The sequence below is a fragment of the Lipophrys pholis genome (genome assembly GCF_963383615.2).
Source record: "Lipophrys pholis genome assembly, chromosome: 9".
In the NCBI taxonomy this organism is placed as follows: Eukaryota; Metazoa; Chordata; class Actinopteri; order Blenniiformes; family Blenniidae; genus Lipophrys; species Lipophrys pholis.
In genome coordinates, this window is record NC_137639.1 from 32,317,273 (window position 1) to 32,340,976 (window position 23,704).

The following is a 23,704-nucleotide window of genomic DNA, read 5'->3' on the forward strand; positions in this document are numbered from 1 at the left end:
ACCAAGCCTAGCCCAGATAGACATGCTGGTGGGATCATCCAGCACCACGCCGAGCCCAGATAGACATGCTGGTGGGATCATCCAGCACCACGCCTAGCCCAGATAGACATGCTGGTGGGATCATCCAGCACCACGCCTAGCCCAGATAGACATGCCATGATTATTCCACAACAGTATCTCTGTGCATTCAAAATGCCATCAATAAAATGTACCTGTGTTCGTTGTCCATAACATACGCCTGCCCAGACCATAACCCCACCGCCACCATGGGCCGCAAGTTTTGAGGGAGCATGCAATTGGCATGCTGGCGTGTGCTCGCCACCGCAATCCCAAACAGACTGAGTGGGAAAGAAGATGGACGGTCCCTGTTTGGTCCCGAATTTAATTAAAGGTAAAAAGAGATACAAATAAAGAAATAAGTGAAAGTTGTGTAACAAAAAAAGCACAATGACCACAAAAATAACCTCTGAGGGACCTAAACCTTTAAAATATCCAAACAGATGCAATGTGAACATTTAAGAATAGAACCACGTCCACATCAAAGAAACGTCTTGATAAGTGTACATTAATATTGTTTTCATATATTCGTCTTCTTCTTTCTTTCATTTCCAGGAGTTCAAATCCATGTTTTCCCTCTGTCAGTTTTTTCCAAACCCCCAGTAAAAGAAGACAAGAGTGACTAAAGCACAAAGATTTTAACACGTTAGAAATAGTACAACTTTGAGCGAAGAAGTTTCCAATTTAAAATAATCAAAACTCAGAAACAGGAAAAAAAAACACATCTGCAGCAACAAAAGTGACGTCTGCTCTGATAAACAAATGAATAAATGATCCGGCTTCTCAGTAAGCTTGAGAAAAAACTTCACCTTGGCTCTTTCATCCACATGCATTCATTTAGATCTGCTCCACTCACTCCCTCAAAAGAAAATAAAGATTTACTGCATCATTTCCATCAGAAGCAGGATGCAGATTGTTAAACCCTAAAATCTTTCAATAAATATTTGTTGGAGCAGTTATGTGGAGGAGAGTAAGCCCTGGAATGAAGAGTCAGAATGAATGGTCAGACTTTCAGTATCTAAGTATAAGCTTCATAGGATCACTAATGTAATATCCTTCATCAAAAATAAGCAAACACAGCAGTGGAAGCACCAGAACCTACTGCGTAGGGCAGAAATTACAAATATTAATCTCATATCTATTTTATATTTCATAGCAAAAACACAAGGGTTCTGATCCACAAAAAGAAAGTGGAAAGTCAACCGGGCCTTCTCAGGCTACGTTTCCACGCACCGGGGTATTTCAAAAAAGGTAATATTTCTGTGCCTTGCATTTACACAGGTCCGTGTCAATGAAGATTTTGTTTTTGGTGAATGTATAGGGGAAATATCAGTTGTTGTAAAAACCCGGGTACATGTAAACATGGCCTCAAACTCCTCTGAGCTGTCAGTCAAACAGCGGAGTTACACTCATCATCGCTATCAATCTGTATTTTAGTGCGACCATGTTGAGACATGGTTCGATCGCCTAGCCCAAAGTCATGGGATCTTTCTAACCCTAACCCACGTCACAATTAATAATGAAGTTATTCTTTATTATACAAGTGTACCCTTTTGTTTTCACACTTTAAATCTTTAAAGCAGCTGGGTGCTCATCACTGTGGATTGGTCTTCTCCTCCTCTTGACGGTGGAAACCCGTATTCTGTTTTTTCACCTGTTCAGCATAAAGTCCACCTTTACTCATCAGTTCATCATGGCTGCCTTCCTCCTCCACCACCCCGTTGTTGAGGACTATTATATGATCGGCATTCTCCACTTTGCCCATGTTGTTGGAGATGAGCAGCACAGAGCATTCGCTTGCTTGGTTCAATAAGGCTTGATTGACCTGTGGAGTACAACTGAGAGTTAACATGCAGAACAATTACACTCAAGAAAAACCCCAAAGGTTCTGACCTGATATTTGTTCTCTCCATCCAAGTCGCTGGTGGCGTTGTCCAGGATCAATATTTTGGGGCGTTTGATTAGAGCTCGGGCAATGGCAATGCGCTGCTTCTGGCCTCCAGACACCTGACCTCCCTTCTCACCGGCGTCTGCACAACAGGACACACAGTCTTTGTTTCACTTTGAAGGCTGATCCCTTCCACCATCTAATCCCAATTCACAAACCTGTCCTCCGTTTCCAAAACAATCAAGGATCCAGCCAGTGATTCCTTTGCAACTGCATATTTCCCATAATACATAGCACTAAGTAAACATGTAACATATCTTACACAGCATTATCCACTGCTGTATGTCCTTAGCTCCACCCAGCATTCAGGTCTGGACAATGAGCCTGAGCATGAAACACTTTGAAGTGGCCTTCGACGGTTAAATATCCAAATATGTGTGACTTTAATGATGCTCAGTGAAGTATTTCAGAAATGAGCAGAAGTGTCAGCCCCCTAAAAACAATGTGGCTTTGCTGTTGGGCCACCAGTGTTTGCTCTGTTTAGGTTATAAAAACACTAAAGACATGCACACAGAAGGACACTGTAAACCCTGACGCTCCTTTCTTCATGGTTTGGTCCATTACGTATCTGTATGTAAGAAATAAACAGCAGTAAATTTACACTTTATTGGAGAAGCAATGTTAAATCCCCAAAAGTGAAAAGCACAACCTGCACCTGGATTATTAAGTGTTATTGTGGATCTTCTTTCGTATAGTACAGAACTATTTACTACAACTGTGGTCTGTTTCAGAAAATATCCTTTTCTAGGATGGAAAATAATAATTTGTTTATTCAATCAGTAACATGCATAACCCCCCATAACAGATGACTGTCTTTCTCTTCAGGGATCAGCTCTGCATTCAACACAAGGTCCATTGCTCAGAGTCCATGAACTGGAAAATGCACTATGAATGAATGAATGAATGAATGAATGAATGAATGAATGAATGAATGAATGAATGAATGAATGAATGAATGAATGAATGAATGAATGAATGAATGAATGAATGAATGAATGAATGATAATGGGTAGATGGATGGATGATCGATAATAGATTGATGGATGGATGAAGATAATGGAAGGATGGATGATGGATGGAAAGAAGGCTGGATAGAGATATTGGATGCATAGATGGATATATGGTGGATGAAAGAAAGAATGAATTAATTAATTAATGGTGGATAATAGATGGATAGATGATCAATAATAGATCGATGGATGATGGATGGATAACAGATGGATGGATAGATGGAAGGATGGACGGATAGATGCATGGATGGATGGATGGATGATGGATGGATAACAGATGGATGATGGATGATGGACAGACAGACGTTGAGGGTCGAACCTGTGTCGTATCCACTGGCCAGTCCCATGATGAAGCTGTGGGCGCTGGCCAGCTTGGCAGCTTGGATCATTTCCTGCTCCGAGGCGTCCTGGCAGCCATACTTGATGTTCTCGCGGACAGAGCGAGCAAACAGCACACAGTCCTGGCTCACGACAGCAATCTGTACTCCAATTGGATGAAAAAGAAAAGATCATAACAGGTCAAATGTCCATCCTGACTGAATGTAATGTGTATAAACTATTATTAACTGTTTGCTCTGTGTTGTAGAAGATGGAGCTGAGGACTGGAGCTCTGCTAGACAGCTGGAGTACTGATTAAAATGCTGAGGTGTCAATTAGTGGTTTGTTGATGAGTGTTAAAGTATTTCAGAGGTTATTTTGCACGTTGAAGCAGCCAGACTGGAAGGTTTTGGTTTGGACATGAGTCATTCACAGAGGAGGTCTGGGCTTTTGTTTTTTTAATTGACATTCATTTTGGCTTCCCTACAGGAAGAGGAGAGGAGAGGAAGATGAGATGGAGAGGACATCTTGTGGAAGTATAGAGACAATGTGTTGTAGACGTGTTTAGGACCAGTTCTGCTCAGTGGGGTGTTATCTATGTATTATGTACATATATGTGCTGACATAAGGCAAGTAGTCGTACAGGCTTGTAGTAATGGTTGTGTTAGGAGTAAGGCCTCTTGCTCATCATCCCGGACGGGAAATAGCCTCTAGGTACTGGACAGTACTTAACAGCTGGGATGACTATAGCTCAGTCCAGGGCATTTGGGGTTCACATGAAAACATCACACCAGCAGCAGCTTTAAATATCACAAGAAACATTTAGTTATTTCCTGCTAGTGTCAAGTTTATTTGGCCCAAACAGCCTGTGTAGTTTTTTAATGTCAACCTTTATTAGAAATGAATGTCACTTGTCTTTTGGAGAAGAGAGGAGATGAGGAGAGGAGAGGAAAAGGAGATGAAGAGGAGAGGAGAGGAAGAGTAGAGGAGAGGAGATGAAGAGGGAGAGGAGATGGAGAGGAGAGGAGAGGAGAGGAGAGGAGAGGAGAGGAGAGGAGAGGAGAGGAGAGGAGAGGAGAGGAGAGGAGAAAGAAGATGGAAAGAGAGGGAGAGGAGAGGAGAGGAGAGTAGAGGAGAGGAGATGAAGAGGGAGAGGAGATGGAGAGGAGAGGAGAGGAGAGGAGAGGAGAGGAGAAAGAAGATGGAAAGAGAGGGAGAGGAGAGGAGAGGAGAAAGACGATGGAAAGAGAGGGAGAGGAGAGGAGAGGAGAGGAGAGGAGAGGAGAAAGAAGATGGAAAGAGAGGGAGAGGAGAGGAGAGGAGAGTAGAGGAGAGGAGATGAAGAGGGAGAGGAGATGGAGAGGAGAGGAGAGGAGAGGAGAGGAGAGGAGAGGAGAAAGAAGATGGAAAGAGAGGGAGAGGTGAGGAGAGGAGAAAGACGATGGAAAGAGAGGGAGAGGAGAGGAGAGGAGAGGAGAAAGAAGATGGAAAGAGAGGGAGAGGAGAGGAGAGGAGAGGAGAAAGAAGATGGAAAGAGAGGGAGAGGAGAGGAGAGGAGAAAGAAGATGGAAAGAGAGGGAGAGGAGAGGAGAGGAGAAAGAAGATGGAAAGAGAGGGAGAGGAGAGGAGAGGAGAGGAGAGCAGAGCAGAGCAGAGCAGAGGAGAGGAGAGCAGAGGATTAACTAGTCTCTTCTAGAAAGTTCCAGTGTTTTGTTGAGGAGAGGAGAGTAAGAGGGAAAGAGAGGAAGAAGAGGAGAGGAAGAGGGAAAGCGAGGAGAGGAGAGGAGATGGAGAGGGAAGGAGAGGAGATGAAGAGGAGAGGAAGATGAGATGGAGAGGAAGAGGAGAGGAGAGGAGAGGAAGAGAGGAGAGGAAAGGGAGATGAAGAGGAGAGGAAGAGGAGAGGAGAGGAAGAGGAGAGGAGATGAAGAGGAGAGGAGATGAAGAGGAGAGGAGAGGAGAGGAGAGGAAGATGAGATGGAGAAGAAGAGTAGAGGAGATGAGAGGAGAGGAGAGGAGAGGAGAGGAGAGGAGAGGAAGATGAGAGGAGAGGAGAGGAGAGGAAGAGTTGCGGGGATGAGGAGAGAAGGAGAGGAGAGGAGAGGAGAGGAGAGGAGAGGAGAGGAAGAGGGAAAGAGGAAGAAGAAGAGGAGAGGAAGAGGGAAAGAGAGGAGAGGAGAGGAGAGGAGATGGAGAGGAGAGGAGAGGAGAGGAGAGGAGAGGAGAGGAGAGGAGAGGAGAGGAGAGGAGAGGAGAGGAGAGGAGAGGAGAGGAAGAGGGAAAGAGGAAGAAGAAGAGGAGAGGAAGAGGGAAAGAGGAAGAAGAAGAGAGGAAGAGGGAAAGAGAGGAGAGGAGAGGAGATGGAGAGGAGAGGAAAGGAGAGGAGAAGAGAGGAAGATGAGATGGAGAGGGAGAGGAGAGGAAGAGGAGAGGAGAGGAAGAGGAGAGAAAGAGGAGAGAAAGAGGAGATGGAGAGGAAGGGGAGAGGAGAGGAAGAGGAAGAGGAGAGGAGATGAAGAGGGAAGGAGAGGAGAGGAGAGGAGAGGAGAGGAGAGGAGAGGAGAGGAGAGGAGAGGAAGATGAGATGGAGAAGAAGAGTAGAGGAGATGAAGAGTAGAGGAGATGAGAGGAGATGAGATGAGAGGAGAGGAGAGGAAGAGTTGCGGGGATGAGGAGAGAAGGAGAGGAGAGGAGAGGAGAGGAGAGGAAGAGGGAAAGAGAGGAAGAAGAAGAGGAGGGGAAGAGGGAAAGAGAGGAGAGGAGAGGAGATGGAGAGGAGAGGAGAAAGAAGATGGAAAGAGAGGGAGAGGAGAGGAGAGGAGAGGAGAAAGAAGATGGAAAGAGAGGGAGAGGAGAGGAGAGGAGAAAGAAGATGGAAAGAGAGGGAGAGGAGAGGAGAGGAGAGGAGAGGAGAAAGAAGATGGAAAGAGAGGGAGAGGAGAGGAGAGGAGAGGAGAGGAGAGGAGAGGAGAGGAGAGGAGAGGAGAAAGAAGATGGAAAGAGAGGGAGAGGAGAGGAGAGGAGAGGAGAGGAGAGGAAGAAGTAACACATAGTAAAGTTGAATGTTGTTTTTTTGTTAATGTTTTTAATACACAAATTAAATTTTAAATCACATAAATAATGCGCTCCTGTGAGGCAGCTTCTGGGTATTTACTCTGTATGTAATCAACAGTGATGAACTTAACCAAACGGAGTAAAACAGTTTAATGAACTTCAGCAGGATCAGTCAGTGTGGTGCTACTTTCAGTTTTGAGGGATTCTGCTCTAATACGTTGGAGACTAAAGTATTTCTGCCAGCGTTTGGCTTCACTGTAAAGTTTTGGCAAATTGGAAATCATAGATGGGGTCTGTATCCTTCAATAGATTCTATGCTGGAGGCTTTAGCGACGAAGGTTCGGGAGCCATAGATGCTTAAAGTTGTTGTTTCCCTTTGGTTGTAAGCAGATTTGCTAATCACTTGTCTTGATTCCCTTCTTTTCTGGACCCAATGACCAGAAGAGGAAAGCACTTTTGTCTTTAATAATAACGTAGATGTATTTGTTTGATTTACACAAAAGACTGTTGGATTATGGATAAATATTAGTACTGTCAAAATAACGCATTAATTTAATTAATTGATTTCAAACATTTAACTGGTTAAAACATTTTTACATAACTACCGCAGAAGCAAAACAGCAGGTTGCCATGTTGGCTGACTAGTAGCCACCAAAGTGCTAAAGCTGGAGGAAAAACTGGTGAAATATTAATTCCTCCTCTTTCTCTCTTTCCCTGGCTCTCCTGTATACTGTGTGTGTGTGTGTGTGTGTGTGTGTGTGTGTGTGTGTGTGTGTGTGTGTGTGTGTGTGTGTGTGTGTGTGTGTGTGTGTGTGTGTGTGTGTGTGTGTGTGTGTGTGTGTGTGTGTGTGTGTATTACAATATATTATTGCCACTTAGTTCATGTAATAAGTTACAACTTAGTTTCTAGAAATATTAAATATTCAATGAGGTGGACCTGCACTCTAACAAAACCCAGACTTATGTTAGATGTTTATTAATTTATTATTTACGTTTGTATTATTTTGCTGATCTTAGAAAGAAACCATTTCACCAAAGCTAAAAGGACGTTCTAAAAATAGTCTTATAATTTAAATATAGACTGTGTGTTGAGTCGACATTAATTCTGTGGTTTTCCCTCAATAAATCTCCATTACAAGTTTCAGTCTTCTGTAGAAAAACAATGCGATTAATCGATTGACAGCACTAATAAATATACATGTGGTAGCATTTTGTTCTTTAAATGATATTTATTCTCAAATGAAAAGATAGTAAATCACTTTAAAGACGTCTAGCTAATCAGAACCACAGTAATGTGATGCGGTTGTTTCACCAGTTTCTTGCCTCCCACCTTGTCATGCAGGTACTGATCTTTGTAGCTTTGCAGTGGTTTCCCATCCAATAAGATCTCCCCTTCTCCTTCCTGTGGCTGGTAAAACCTCTCCAGCAGCTTCAAACATGTGGACTTCCCTGATCGATTGGAGCCCACCAGGGCAGTGACTTTCCCTGGTTTCAACTCCAGAGTCACATTCTGGTGAAAGAGAGCGACATGTTTCAAATCACCACACTGCAAACGCAATGAATACAAAGGAAAACAACAGAAACAACACATGCCTTAAGCACTGGGAGGTTTTCACTTGTTTTCCCAGGATAGTGAAATGTGACGTTTTTGAACTGAACGTGTCCTTCCAGATCGTCTGGCTCCAAACTGCCATCGGGGGGTACTTCAGGTTTACGATCCAAATACTCAAAGATCTTCTCAGAGGCACCGATGGCTTTCTTCACGTCTGGGTAACATCGCATCACGGCCTAGGAGACAATACAACATTAACATGGTTGGATAACATACATGCAGGCATACTTTGAAAAAATAAAAAAATCTGAATATCTCCTTGTGCTTCACCTCAAGTGAAGAAGTAAACTGTAGCTCATAGAGGACAAAAGCTACGAGATCTCCACTGCTAACAGCCCCTTTAGTCACAAGCATTCCTCCATAGTACAGAATGCCCACTTTCAAGGCCAGAGAGGTCATCTGGAGGAGAGAAAATGTGGTTAGAAACACAAACAACATTTATATTCTTACATAGTAATAATGATGAATACAAAACAAAAGTAGTGAATCAAATTCTGCAGATGTATAATAAGATTATTAAAGATTTTTTCAGCTTGTTCTCTAAAGCAATGTAGTTTCTGCTCAGTAAAAAGGAAAGGGTAGCAAGGTCTTGTTAAGAGGGAGATGGTGAGGGTCAAAGGTCTTGTTCAGAGGGAGATGGTGGAGGTCAAAGGTCTTGTTCAGGGGGAGATGGTGGGGGTCAAAGGTCTTGTTCAGAGGGAGATGGTGGAGGTCAAAGGTCTTGTTCAGGGGGAGATGGTGGGGGTCAAAGGTCTTGTTCAGAGGGAGATGGTGGAGGTCAAAGGTCTTGTTCAGGGGGAGATGGTGGAGGTCAAAGGTCTTGTTCAGAGGGAGATGGTGGAGGTCAAAGGTCTTGTTCAGGGGGAGATGGTGGAGGTCAAAGGTCTTGTTCAGAGGGAGATGGTGGGGGTCAAAGGTCTTGTTCAGAGGGAGATGGTGGGGGTCAAAGGTCTTGTTCAGGAGGAGATGGTGGGGGTCAAAGGTCTTGTTCAGGGGGAGATGGTGGGGGTCAAAGGTCTTGTTCAGAGGGAGATGGTGGGGGTCAAAGGTCTTGTTCAGGGGGAGATGGTGGGGGTCAAAGGTCTTGTTCAGAGGGAGATGGTGGAGGTCAAAGGTCTTGTTCAGGGGGAGATGGTGGCGGTCAAAGGTCTTGTTCAGAGGGAGATGGTGGGGGTCAAAGGTCTTGTTCAGGGGGAGATGGTGGGGGTCAAAGGTCTTGTTCAGAGGGAGATGGTGGGGGTCAAAGGTCTTGTTCAGAGGGAGATGGTGGGGGTCAAAGGTCTTGTTCAGGGGGAGATGGTGGGGGTCAAAGGTCTTGTTCAGAGGGAGATGGTGGGGGTCAAAGGTCTTGTTCAGGGGGAGATGGTGGGGGTCAAAGGTCTTGTTCAGAGGGAGATGGTGGGGGTCAAAGGTCTTGTTCAGAGAGAGATGGTGGGGGTCAAAGGTCTTGTTCAGAGGGAGATGGTGGAGGTCAAAGGTCTTGTTCAGAGGGAGATGGTGGGGGTCAAAGGTCTTGTTCAGAGGGAGATGGTGGAGGTCAAAGGTCTTGTTCAGGAGGAGATGGTGGGGGTCAAAGGTCTTGTTCAGGGGGAGATGGTGGGGGTCAAAGGTCTTGTTCAGAGGGAGATGGTGGAGGGTGGGGGTCAAAGGTCTTGTTCAGGGGGAGATGGTGGGGGTCAAAGGTCTTGTTCAGAGGGAGATGGTGGGGGTGAAGAGTCTTCATCAGGGGGAGCTTTGGGAGGAAAAAAGGGTACCCAGAAGGAAACCAAGCACACACGGCGAGAACATCCAACTTCCACACAGAGGGACCTGGCCAGGATTCGAACCTTGACACTGTCGCAGAGGCGAGAGAAATATCCACTGCAAGTGGTTGAAAAACATTCCCACTCAGAGACAATCAGGCAGTGAAGCAGGACAGGAGCGACTCACGCTGTTAGCCCATGTCGAAGCTGCGTATGTTGCTGCATCTTTTTTGTTGAGGGCGTAGATGTCGTCCAGACGCTGTCTGTACCTCTCAGTCTCACCGTCTTCATTAGCAAAAAACTTGACAGTCTTGATGCAGGAGAAGGTCTCTGTGGCCACCTGGTTGGCTTGAGCCAGTAACTCCTGAGACTTTGCAGAAATTGTCTGTGACAATCATTGGAAATGAATAAAAGAAAGAATATGTAGACAAGATGAAGCTGTATATCAGTGAATGACGTTTCTGAATGAAAGTGATCAGTTTGGATCAGTGGCGAACTTCACCTGGCGGAAGTGTCCAATGAACTCAGGAAGTACCCAGATGATGGGGACTCCCATGCACGACAGCAGGGTCAACTTCCACGACTGGCTCACCATGAACATCAGGAGGAAGAGGAATCGCGCCGTGTACCACATGACCAGGCTGAGCTCCTCGCTCAGCGCCTCGCTCATGTCGTTGGTATCGGTGGTGATACGCGACACAAGTTCACCTGAAAGAACGAAGGACAAACAGGTTTCAAAGATAGAAATCAAACATTCATATAACAATTAACAGTAAAGCACATCAGGTAAAGAAGACTTTCACTGTCTGTTAGCTTTGGGGGGGGTCTGATGTCACGATTGGGGGGGATATAAGACATTTCTTATTCCCTAGTGGAGGGGCCAGAGATGGAAGGTGGAGTCAGAAATAGGGTTAGGGTGAACCCAAACACTATCTAGTCCTCCATTTCAATCATTTCTTTTTAGATGAGAATCTAAAATGTGAAGAATGTCAAGTCTGAAATACATCTGTTGCATTTTGATGATTTAGGGTATTTTCATTTGGAGGGACTCTGTATCACTCCGCATTACCCCCCCACACTCACCCTGTATCACTGCATCATCCTACACTCACTCTGCATCACCCTACATCACCCCACACTCACTCTGTATGACTCTGCATCACCCCACACTTACTCTGCATCACCCCACTCCCACTACGTATCACTCTGCATCACCCCACTCTCACTCTGTATCACTCTGCATCACCCCACACTCACTCCGTATCACGCCACACTCACTCTGTATTACTCTGCATCACTCCACACTCACTCTGTATCACTCCACACTAACTCTGTGTCACTCTGCATCCCCTCACTTACTGTGCATCACCTCACAGTCACTCTGTATCACTGTGTGAGAAGGTGATATTCCCTTCTCACTGTAAAACTCACCCCACACACTTCCTGCACCTGCCCCGTCAGACTTTTCCTGGGCGGAGCGCCGCTGGAGGAGCTGTATTTCAGCCATCAGATGGCAGATGCCACAGTCCACTGGGTGTAGGGGTGTACTGTTTGTATATTTGTGTAAATATGTATAGTGGGGAATTGGTGACTGGTTAAAATAATGTATTGTATATATTTTGAATGTGATAATGATTTTTCTGTTTTCTAGGTACTTTATTATTATAATTTTTCAGTCATGTTAATTTCGGGTGGATTAAACACCCCTTGGACATTTGTTTTATTCCAGCCTGTCCTGATTGGCCCAATTCAGGGTGGGGCTGGGCGTATTTAAGGAGGCACACCTTCATGTGAGATGACAGAGACTGAAAGAGAAAGTCTGCGGAAGGCCAGCCTGCTGTGAGGCTGTGAGGCTGTGAGGCTGTGAGGCTGTGAGGCTGTGAGGCTGTGAGGCTGTGAGGCTGTGAGGCTGTGAGGCTGTGAGGCTTGGAGTTAGTTGTTTTTTTTTTTAAACATTTGTAAAAAGAACATTTGAAATAAATCTGATTTAATTTTGGAAACTCCGACTACCACCTCATCCTGAGTCAGGGTGACCGCCTTGGTCCATCACACACTGCATTACCCCACTCTTACTCTGTATCACTCTGCATTACCCCACACTCACTCTGCATCACCCCAAGCTCACCCCGTGTCACTGCATCACCCTACACTCACTCTGCATCACTCTGCAGCCCCTCACTTAGTGTGCATCATCTCACGCTCACTCTGTATCACTCTGCATCCCTTCACACTCACTGTGCATCAGCTCACTCACTCTGTATCACTCTGCATCCCCTCAGTCTCTCTGCATCAACCTACACTCACTCTATCACTCTGAATCCCTTCACACTTACTCTGTATCAACCCACTCTCACTCTGCATTACCCCACACTCACTCTGCATCACCCCACTCACTCTGTATCACTCTGCATTACCCCACACTCACTCTGCATCACCCCAAGCTCACCCTGTGTCACTGCATCACCCTACACTCACTCTGCATCACTCTGCAGCCCCTCACTTACTGTGCATCATCTCACGCTCACTCTGTATCACTCTGCATCACCCTACACTCACTCTGCATCCCTTCACACTCACTGTGCATCAGCTCACACTCACTCTGTATCACTCCGCATCACCTAATAGTAACTCTGCATCACCCTACACTCACTCTCTCACTCTGCATCCCTTCACACTCACTGTGCATCAGCTCACACTCACTCTGTATCACTCCACATCACCTAATAGTCACTCTGCATCACCCTACACTCACTCTGTATCACTCTGCAGCCCCTCACTTACTGTGCATCATCTCACGCTCACTCTGTATCACTCTGCATCACCCTACACTCACTCTGCATCCCTTCACACTCACTGTGCATCAGCTCACACTCACTCTGTATCACTCCGCATCACCTAATAGTAACTCTGCATCACCCTACACTCACTCTCTCACTCTGCATCCCCTCACACTCACTGTGCATCACCTCACACTCACCCTACACTCAGTCAGCATCACCCCACACTCACTCTGCATCACCCCACGTTTCACTCCCTAATTCATTCCAGTTTATTCTTTACTGATGATGTTGTGGTGTCGACCGACCTTGAGTGCAGGATTTGGTTTCATTACATGTAACATGTACTGAAATGAACCTGTGTCAGTCTGCCACGTGTAAAATGCTGTTCACCTGTGGAAGTGGCATCAAAGAAAGCGATCTCCTGTCCCAGCACGGCTTCGAAGACGGCTGCCTGGATGGAGGTGTGTATGGCGCTCATGGTGGTGTTATAAGTGAGGTCACACACAAACTCCAGCACGGCACTAAAACACCAGATAGAAGATGCATCATTTCTACACACAGAAAATTCATCTGTGTGTGTGTGTGTGTGTGTGTGTGTGTGTGTGTGTGTGTGTGTGTGTGTGTGTGTGTGTGTGTGTGTGTGTGGGGCAGGGGGTGTTCTGCTCTGAGGTCGTTAAAATAATAAAGATTTTACACGCCAAGGAAGAAAAGAGCAGACAAAAACATAGTCTGCCAGTAAAAATGCTTATTTTAAGAGGAATTAAATTAGTTGTTTATTTAACTGACAAAGTATTTTCTCTGCCACATATTGCTGTTAAATTAAGCTTAAGTACTTTATGAAATTATAAACAAAAATTCCAATTACTCAATGTATTTATAGAATACTCGCTTACTAAATTAATTGATAGCTGCTGCCCTCGTCTGTATAATCAGCACTGCTCATAATCATCATCATCATCATCATCATCATCATTAGAACAGTACAATAAACACTCAATTCTCCTTATGCAATCTCAATTGTGTAGGTGAGTGCATCTGAGTAAAATCAAACTAGCCGAGCATTGTGCTGTATATACTTTTCACATTTGTTTTTTATTTCCTAATTCTCTGGTTTTCTTTTGTTGGACATTTGTTGACCCCGCAATGCTTCGTTTGCAGGATCTCTGTGTGACTGTCTCCTTTGCTGCTACGACACCGACATTTCTCACTTGTGGGACTAATCCAGGTTAATCTAATCTGTTCAGTGATACCCATTGTGCAGCACTGTCATGAACTCACTAAGTACATTTTATTAGCATCCACACAAGAATGATGCAAATGTTACCTGGCAATTGTCATGAGTGCCATGACTGTGATGGCCTCAGTGAAGGCATTAGGAGCTTCTTCATTGACGATCCAGTCTGCCATGTGACCCGTGTACTTTGGCACCGCCATCTCACCTGAGGTCAAAGTTTACATTATCACTATATTGAGCTTTGGCGAAGGAAGTTAGTGGCCAATGACTTTGACATTTCAAAACGCATTGATTATACAAGCATGCTCAGACCCCACTGAGCCAAAACTGGTGTCCGATTGTCCTTCAGGGCCACAATCGGACACATTAAAGTTTTTTGTATGAATTTCCTGGACAGTTCATGGACGTCTTGTCTGGAAGTCAAATAAACGTCAATGAAAAAAACAACAAAAGTGCGACTCCACCGAGAATCAAATCCACATTAACCTGCACAAAATAACCTCTGAAAAACATTAACACACATCAACAAACCAATAACTGACACGAAACACGCATGGCCATCAGAACTAGAAAAAAAAGGTCCAGACGACCAGAGATCCAGTCCTCAGTCTCATTTTAAACAACACAGTGCTGAATATTAATACTACAGTTTATGGAGATTACCTTCAGACAGAAGCTCCGCAGACCTGGATCAGCTTCTGTTGCTGCTCCTCACAGTCCCTACATCCTTTTGATTGGAAATCCCACATTTACCAGGTTTCCTTGTTTGAAATTGAGCGGCTGTCTGATTTAAAGTGACGTTTCAGACTAGCGCCCCCACACTTCAGTGGTGAGGAAAAGAACTGCATGCAGGCAGGCAACTTTATTAAAGTGAAAGAGTGAAGATTCACCCTCATGCACTAATAAAAATACATAAAAATAGACTAATTTTACACATGATCATGACAAAACTGAAAACAAACAAAAGGCAATGCATAAGAAAAAAAACAGCATTTTACCAAGATTTTAGAGACCCCCCCCAAAATTTCACAAATCCTGTTTTAAGGGGGCTCCCTTCTCATTAATGGTATGTTGAACTATTCTCTCAGTTTTGCGGCTATAGTTTGGACCACTGGGAGACCTTCTTAAATGCCTTATGTGCACTTGTCATACTTTCATGTGATTGCATGACCAGTCAAAAAACACAAACAACTGTGACTTGTGGTTCAGAAAATATGGTAATAGTTTTACCCTTCACACATTTTCTTTTAAAACTGATTACTTTTCAGAAGGTAAAAGACAAAATTCCCACAGGGAATAGGCATCCCCATGACCCCCCCCCCCCACCCCCAAGGAGAGTCCCACTGCACACTTTGAAAACCACCATCCTAACACAAACATGAAGGAGTCGAGCTGCGACTGACCGTAAGATGACAGCATCACCAGCGTCAGCACGAAGACAAAGCGCCACATATGCGGACGCATGCATCCCAGCAGCCTCTTCACAGCGGCACTGGTGACATCCGTGGAGCCCCGAGCCGACCCCCTCCTCAGCACGGACGACACGTATCGGACACAGGATCTCAGGAGAGAAGAAAGGTACCGACTCCAATAGATCCAGGCCACCAGTGTGACGCCATAACCCTGAAACACCTGCACAACACACGTTTACAGAGTTTGAACTTAAAAGACATAAAAAACCAAGCAGTCTTGTAATGTTTCACAGGGCCTGATGTTTCCCACATTTTTCTTATTTCAGGTTATATTAATCACCATTAAAAATGAACGAAATGCTTGAAAATGTGAATGTTTTGAGTGTAGAAATCCATAATACTGCCAACTGTTCTATGATATTTTCAATATTACTTTGCATTGCAACTGTAAATCTGTTGTCCCTTCTTCTGGAGTAAAACAGAATTAATTTCTTAGTGCATTAGATGAGCGATGATGTTCAGTGATGCAAACTATGCAACTAAAATGAAAGATTTTTAGTGAAAAGAAATTCAGCAAACGTGCTCAGATATTAAATCTGAGCTCTACTTTGGTGGTGTTGGTCGGTGTGAGGAGCCTCCTCCTCTCCAGTGCAGGCAGTAAAGTCTCCGACGATGGCCAGGAAGGTTGGAGCGGGCACAGGCCTGTTTGCATTGCTGAGGTTGAAGTAGAATGTCTGCATATGACCCTTGTCGGGAGTTTTGTGGGGTGAGTAAACCACAGTCACTGTGCGGGCAGGGTTACCGCTGTGTAGTGCTGTACCGGAGTGTAGTGGGTGTAGCCCCGTCGTGACATGAATTTCTTCCTAAAGGCTTTGAGCACTCGTCGTCATACTGCCGATGTTGGCACACCTCGTTCCTGTGGACTCCCTCCACTGGCACCATCATTGTTTTACAATGCACATCGTTTTGAGATTCCTCGTTCGCCACTTCATCTGGGGGACTTGGACCACTGGACATTGGGAAAATTAAAAAAATCACTTTTCTGCCCTTTGGCGTTGGAAGTAAGTCCTTCTCATCCGCCAGAGGCTACAGTCTGGCTGCACTGTTTACCCATAGCACCATAGTGCACATCCTAAAGGAGCAGGCTGGGCTGGAAAGCATCTCTGAACTGTGGAGGACCCTGATGATGGAACTGTGGAGGACCCAGATGATGGAACTGTGGAGGACCCTGATGATGGAACTGTGGAGGACCCAGATGATGGAACTGTGGAGGACCCAGATGATGGAACTGTGGAGGACCCTGATGATGGAACTGTGGAGGACCCTGATGATGGAACTGTGGAGGACCCAGATGATGGAACTGTGGAGGACCCTGATGATGGAACTGTGGAGGACCCAGATGATGGAACTGTGGAGGACCCAGATGATGGAACTGTGGAGGACCCAGATGATGGAACTGTGGAGGACCCTGATGATGGAACTGTGGAGGACCCAGATGATGGAACTGTGGAGGACCCAGATGATGGAACTGTGGAGGACCCAGATGATGGAACTGTGGAGGACCCTGATGATGGAACTGTGGAGGACCCAGATGATGGAACTGTGGAGGACCCTGATGATGGAACTGTGGAGGACCCAGATGATGGAACTGTGGAGGACCCTGATGATGGAACTGTGGAGGACCCTGATGATGGAACTGTGGAGGACCCTGATGATGGAACTGTGGAGGACCCAGATGATGGAACTGTGGAGGACCCAGATGATGGAACTGTGGAGGACCCAGATGATGGAACTGTGGAGGACCCAGATGATGGAACTGTGGAGGACCCTGATGATGGAACTGTGGAGGACCCAGATCATGTCCTACTGAAGTCAACTAAGTAAGTAAGTATGTCTACACCCGATTGCAGGACAAAAAAACAGTAAATATGGACGGACAGACAGACAGCTAGATAGATTTCTATGACCGTGTCACTCTCCCCCATGATGTCACTCTCCTCCATGACAGTGTAACTCTCCCCATGACGTCTCTCTGCCCATATCACTCTCCTTCATGACGTCACTCTCTTCCCTGACAGTGTAACTCTCCCCATGATGTCACTCTCCCCATATCACTCTCCTCCATGACATGACTTTCCTCCATGAAGTCACTCTCCTACATTACAGTGTCACTCTCTCCATAACGTCACTCTCCCCATGACATCACTCTCCTCCATGACAGTGTCACTCTCTCCATAACGTCACTCTCCCCCACGACATTACTCTCCCCCATGAAGTCACTCTCCTCCATGACAGTGTCCCTCTCTTCCATGACAGTGTCACTCTCCTCCATGATGCCATTCACCTCCATGACGTCACTCTCTTCCATGACGATGTCACTCTCCTCCATGACAGTGTCACTCTCCTCCATGATGTCATTCTCCTCCATGACGTCACTCTCTTCCATGACGTAACTCTATTCCATGACAGTGTCACTCTCCTCCATGATGTCACTCTCCCTCATTAAGTCAATCTCTTCCATGACGATGTCACTCTCTTCCATGACGATGTCACTCTCCTCCATGATGTCACTCTCCTCCATGATGTCACTCTCCTCCATGACGATGTCACTCTCCTCCATGATGTCACTCTCCTCCATGATGTCACTCTCCTCCATGACGTCACTCTCCTCCATGACGATGTCACTCTCCTCCATGATGTCACTCTCCTCCATGATGTCACTCTCCTCCATGATGTCACTCTCTTCCATGACGATGTCACTCTCCTCCATGATGTCACTCTCCTCCATGATGTCACTCTCCTCCATGACGATGTCACTCTCCTCCATGATGTCACTCTCCTCCATGACGTCACTCTCCTCCATGATGTCACTCTCCTCCATGACGATGTCACTCTCCTCCATGATGTCACTGTCACTCTCCTCCATGATGTCACTCTCCTCCATGACAGTGTCACTCTCCTCCATGACAGTGTCACTCTATTTCTCTCGCTGTGAAATTCCTTTCTCTCATTTCTTTGCCATGATTGATCATCAATACCATTTATCATCATGTTGATTTATGTAAAAGAATTGCTTTGGTATCATGGTCGGATGTGTGTGTGGAGGTGAGATATGAACCCGTACCCTCTCAGGTGGTCAGGTGGAGGAGAACGTGTGTGGAGGTGAGATATGAACCCGTACCCTCTCAGGTGGTCAGGTGGAGGAGAACGTGTGTGGAGGTGAGATATGAACCCGTACCCTCTCAGGTGGTCAGGTGGAGGAGAACGTGTGTGGAGGTGAGATATGAACCCGTACCCTCTCAGGTGGTCAGGTGGAGGAGAACGTGTGTGGAGGTGAGATATGAACCCGTACCCTCTCAGGTGGTCAGGTGGAGGAGAACGTGTGTGGAGGTGAGATATGAACCCGTACCCTCTCAGGTGGTCAGGTGGAGGAGAACGTGTGTGGAGGTGAGATATGAACCCGTACCCTCTCAGGTGGTCAGGTGGAGGAGAACGTGTGTGGAGGTGAGATATGAACCCGTACCCTCTCAGGTGGTCAGGTGGAGGAGAACGTGTGTGGAGGTGAGATATGAACCCGTACCCTCTCAGGTGGTCAGGTGGAGGAGAACGTGTGTGGAGGTGAGATATGAACCCGTACCCTCTCAGGTGGTCAGGTGGAGGAGAACGTGTGTGGAGGTGAGATATGAACCCGTACCCTCTCAGGTGGTCAGGTGGAGGAGAACGTGTGTGGAGGTGAGATATGAACCCGTACCCTCTCAGGTGGTCAGGTGGAGGAGAACGTGTGTGGAGGTGAGATATGAACCCGTACCCTCTCAGGTGGTCAGGTGGAGGAGAACGTGTGTGGAGGTGAGATATGAACCCGTACCCTCTCAGGTGGTCAGGTGGAGGAGAATGTGTGTGCGGGTGTGTGGTTAGGGTTAGACCATCTTGAAGTGGTCATAAACATCACAGGGGTGGAGAGGAACAATCCACTGAAGGCAAAAATAGGAGAGCTTTTGAATCTCTTTTAACCAGACAAATTATAGAGCTTAAATGAAAGAAGTAACTATTTTTAAGCTAAGTATCAAACACCTTATCGATCAGCTGGTATTGGAGAAAACCCATCACCCCACAAAAAGGTGTGCTCAGAAAGTTTGGTTAGTTTAAAAAGGTTTGCCAGCAAACAAAGAAAGAATTTACTGATATTCTGTGATCATGGACTCATATTAATGGTTGAATATTAATTATTTGCAACTCTAATACATTTTCTTTGTTACCCTATTTCACTTTTTCATCTTTTTATTTTGCAAATATCCCAAGATGTTTGTTAAATCAAGGTCATTTGTACTTCTCTATAGAATGAGTGGTACGTTAACGCGACTGCAAGGACTAAAATATGAAGGGGGCTACACTGTGGGAGAATGAATCTGTCACGCTCTAATATAGTTTTAAGAAAGTGCTTTGCTGTGCTCCTTTGTGCAGTGGACATCCACTCACCCTCTCCCAGGAGTGCCCCCCCAACAGCTCGTCCACGGCCCACAGCCCCAGCGCCCAGAGGAGGGTGGCGTACGCGGGGAAGTGGAAGCAGAGGACAGCCACGCTCTGGAGGCCCTCCAAGCTGCGCATCCACAGGAGGTTCCCGGGGCAGATGAGGGCTGCCGCCCTGACCAGCGCACCTCCCCACAGGGCAATGAAGGGGTGAGAGAGGAGGAGGGGGGAGAGCTGGGCCAGGTGGACTGCTCGCACCACACACACATCCACACACACACAGAACAGAGGCAGAAAGAAGAAGCTCATCTTCTGCATCGTTCTGCAAACACAGACCAGAGACAAGTTAGAATTCAAATAAAGATGGTGTTAACATCCATCCATCCATCCATCCATCCATCCATCCATCCATCCATCCATCCATCCATCCATCCATCCATCTTCTGTACTGCTTATCCTGTTCAGGGTCAACAGGCACTGGAGCTGAGCCCAGTTAACTGTATGGCAGGATACACCTGCTCATTTTTTTATCTTAACTGCCATTAATAACACTTTACTTTCACACTTAAATTCAGTTTTTAGTATGAATGCACAGTGAAACATAATTTATCACAGTTTAGCATTTGTCAAAATGTATATTGCACATGTTGATTCATACATATGTAATGTACATAATATAAAACCTTGAAATTAAAAAGAAAAGCTACATTTTCAGTTCAAATAGATTTTTCAGGTATCTGTTCTTTAAATAAATTTGCATTGTTCTTTATTAAGAATGTACTCATTCAATTTGAAGACAAATGTGTATTTTCTCCTTCTTTCTCCTGTTTACATACTTAAAACTGGCTTCTTCCTTGCTTTAATCTGTTTGATAACAATTAGAGATTCAGTGAAGTATGAAAGCTGCTGAAGGTCACATGTGTTATTTATTTGCAGTGGCGACTGGTCATTAGGGGCAGGAGGGGCTGAGCACCACCTGGTGTCTTCAGAAAGGACTGCATGCAAAATATGTTATTAACTCTTTAAGATTATCTACAATATTTTCTTGTCTCTGAATACAGCTTCCTCCTAAACTGCACATAATGAATGTGTGTGAAGACTGTACGTCCAGGTTACTGTTCTCTTCTTGCTGCTTCAGGCTGTTTTCTCCTGATCTACTTTGTAGCTCGCCCCTCTCTCACCATGCAGTGTGTATTGCATTAGTGTAGCTCGCCCCTCTCTCACCATGCAGTGTGTATTACATTAGTGTAGCTCGCCCCTCTCTCACCATGCAGTGTGTATGACATTAGTGTAGCTCGCCCCTCTCTCACCATGCAGTGTGTATTACATTAGTGTAGCTCGCCCCTCTCTCACCATGCAGTGTGTATGACATTAGTGTAGCTCGCCCCTCTCTCACCATGCAGTGTGTATTACATTAGTGTAGCTCGCCCCTCTCTCACTATGCAGTGTGTATGACATTAGTGTAGCTCGCCCCTCTCTCACCATGCAGTGTGTATTACATTAGTGTAGCTCGCCCCTCTCTCACCATGCAGTGTGTATTGCATTAGTGAAGCTCGCCCGCCCCTCTCTCACCATGCAGTGTGTATGACATTAGTGTAGCTCGCCCCTCTCTCACCATGCAGTGTGTATGACATTAGTGTAGCTCGCCCCTCTCTCACCATGCAATGTGTATGACATTAGTGTAGCTCGCCCCTCTCTCACCATGCAGTGTGTATTGCATTAGTGTAGCTCGCCCCTCTCTCACCATGCAGTGTGTATTGCATTAGTGTAGCTCGCCCCTCTCTCACCATGCAGTGTGTATTACATTAGTGTAGCTCGCCCCTCTCTCACCATGCAGTGTGTATTACATTAGTGTAGCTCGCCCCTCTCTCACCATGCAGTGTGTATTACATTAGTGTAGCTCGCCCCTCTCTCACCATGCAGTGTGTATTGCATTAGTGTAGCTCGCCCCTCTCTCACCATGCAGTGTGTGTTGCATTAGTGTAGCTCGCCCCTCTCTCACCATGCAGTGTGTATTACATTAGTGTAGCTCGCCCCTCTCTCACCATGCAGTGTGTATTACATTAGTGTAGCTCGCCCCTCTCTCACCATGCAGTGTGTATTGCATTAGTGTAGCTCGCCCCTCTCTCACCATGCAGTGTGTATTACATTAGTGTAGCTCGCCCCTCTCTCACCATGCAGTGTGTATTACATTAGTGTAGCTCGCCCCTCTCTCACCATGCAGTGTGTATTACATTAGTGTAGCTCGCCCCTCTCTCACCATGCAGTGTGTATTACATTAGTGTAGCTCGCCCCTCTCTCACCATGCAGTGTGTATTGCATTAGTGTAGCTCGCCCCTCTCTCACCATGCAGTGTGTATTGCATTAGTGTAGCTCGCCCCTCTCTCACCATGCAGTGTGTATTGCATTAGTGAAGCTCGCCCGCCCCTCTCTCACCATGCAGTGTGTATTGCATTAGTGTAGCTTGCAAGAGAGACAGAGCAAGAGAGAGAGAGCAACAGAGAGAGACAGAGAGAGAGACAGAGAGAGAGACAGAGAGAGAGAGACAGACAGCGAGCGAGAGAGCAACAGAGAGAGACAGAGAGAGAGACAGAGAGAGAGAGACAGACAGCGAGCGAGAGAGCAACAGAGAGAGACAGAGAGAGAGACAGAGAGAGAGACAGAGAGAGAGACAGAGAGAGAGACAGAGAAAGAGACCGAGAGAGAGACAGAGAGAGAGACAGAGAGAGAGACAGAGAAAGAGACCGAGAGAGACAGACAGCAAGACAGACAGAGAGAGAGAGAGCAAGAGACAGAGACAGACAGACAGCAAGACAGACAGAGAGAGAGAGAGAGAGAGAGCAAGAGACAGAGACAGACAGACAGCAAGACAGACAGAGAGAGAGAGAGAGAGAGAGGGGCGAGAGAGAGAGAGAGAGAGAGAGAGAGAGAGAGAGAGAGAGAGAGAGAGAGAGAGAGAGAGAGAGAGAGAGAGAGAGAGAGAGAGAGAGAGAGAGTGAGAGACAGTGAGAGCGCGAGACAGAGTGAGAGACAGAGTGAGAGACAGCAAGAGAGGGAGCGAGACAGAGAGACGGTAACTGATTCAGCCTTTGGATCCAATAGGTCTGAGATATGAACAGAAATGCCATAATCTCTTTTAGTTTGTTGAGCACTATCTGATCATTCTTACTTTTTTAATCATTGTAATGTTCTATTATCGTAAATAATATTAAAGACAAGTACAATGTACATGTCCTTCACTAATAAAGGCTGACTTTCACTTTAATGCTGCATTGCACACTTTCATTTTCTCTTCAATGGCAAACTTCTTTAAAACACTTCTTCCATTAACTAATTTAAAACATACACATAAAGAAATACATATACAGCTTTCATTTCTAACAATGAACACATCTATACAGAAAACAGGGTCGGAACTTAGGAAACTGCTATAAAGAAAGATAAAACTCACTGAAATGTTCCGCTCGCTGTGAAGAAACGAGTCAAAGCTGGGAAATCCTGCGCACGAACACAAACACGTTCCAAAGCTGAGTTTGAGGTTTTCTCACCAGCAACCTGTTCACAAGTCTGCTCTGCTCTACTCTACTCTACTCTACTCTGCTCTGCTCTGCTCTGCTCTGCTCTACTCTGCTCTGCTCTGCTCTGCTCTGCTCTGCTCTGCTCTGCTCTGCTCTACTCTGCTCTGCTCTGCTCTGCTCTGCTCTACTCTGCTCTGCTCTACTCTGCTCTGCCAAGAAGCTCTGAAAAGTGAAAGTGAAAGTACTAATTTATACGGTTGCTCGCGGAAAGTCCCGAGCTGCTTCTGCCTGCTTCTGCCAGGAGGATCTAAAAGTACCTAGACAGACATGCGAGTGTGTAGTGACGCTTTTATAGCTCCACTATTCTTCAATAAAACGCCCACAGAACACCGAGAAACAGCAGGAGCTCGAGCTGAGCGCCTGCCGTCACATGACATTACAAAGTATACAACTGCTACCCCACGCGGCCAGAACCAGAACTACAGGTGAAAATCCTCCTGCGTCACAGGAGGAGCAAAATCATTCGAGAAGACGCCGGATGACCGCTACTCC

The 23,704-nt window shown here is 45.9% G+C and overlaps 1 protein-coding gene across 2 annotated transcripts in view; it reads right to left on the bottom strand.

The window, feature by feature from the left end:
• Positions 1 to 351: 351 nt before the first annotated feature.
• Positions 352 to 23,704, bottom strand: part of tap1 (transporter 1, ATP-binding cassette, sub-family B (MDR/TAP)) — a 23,371-nt gene continuing 18 nt past the window's right edge. The window contains exons 1-13 of one of the 2 annotated variants that reach the window (XM_080471267.1): positions 23,086 to 23,704; positions 19,644 to 19,956; positions 15,159 to 15,387; positions 13,846 to 13,960; positions 12,912 to 13,042; positions 10,244 to 10,449; positions 9,929 to 10,126; positions 8,270 to 8,398; positions 7,981 to 8,175; positions 7,718 to 7,897; positions 3,335 to 3,494; positions 1,951 to 2,087; positions 352 to 1,882 (exon numbers count right to left, since the gene is read on the bottom strand). The exon at positions 23,086 to 23,704 is cut by the window's right edge and continues 18 nt beyond it. In XM_080471267.1, coding sequence (XP_080327393.1) covers positions 1,652 to 1,882; positions 1,951 to 2,087; positions 3,335 to 3,494; positions 7,718 to 7,897; positions 7,981 to 8,175; positions 8,270 to 8,398; positions 9,929 to 10,126; positions 10,244 to 10,449; positions 12,912 to 13,042; positions 13,846 to 13,960; positions 15,159 to 15,387; positions 19,644 to 19,952 — 2,220 coding nt within the window. In that variant the 5' untranslated portion in view covers positions 19,953 to 19,956; positions 23,086 to 23,704 and the 3' untranslated portion in view covers positions 352 to 1,651. The remainder of the gene's footprint in view (positions 1,883 to 1,950; positions 2,088 to 3,334; positions 3,495 to 7,717; positions 7,898 to 7,980; positions 8,176 to 8,269; positions 8,399 to 9,928; positions 10,127 to 10,243; positions 10,450 to 12,911; positions 13,043 to 13,845; positions 13,961 to 15,158; positions 15,388 to 19,643; positions 19,957 to 23,085) is intronic. The other variant, XM_080471268.1, reaches the window with a different exon arrangement.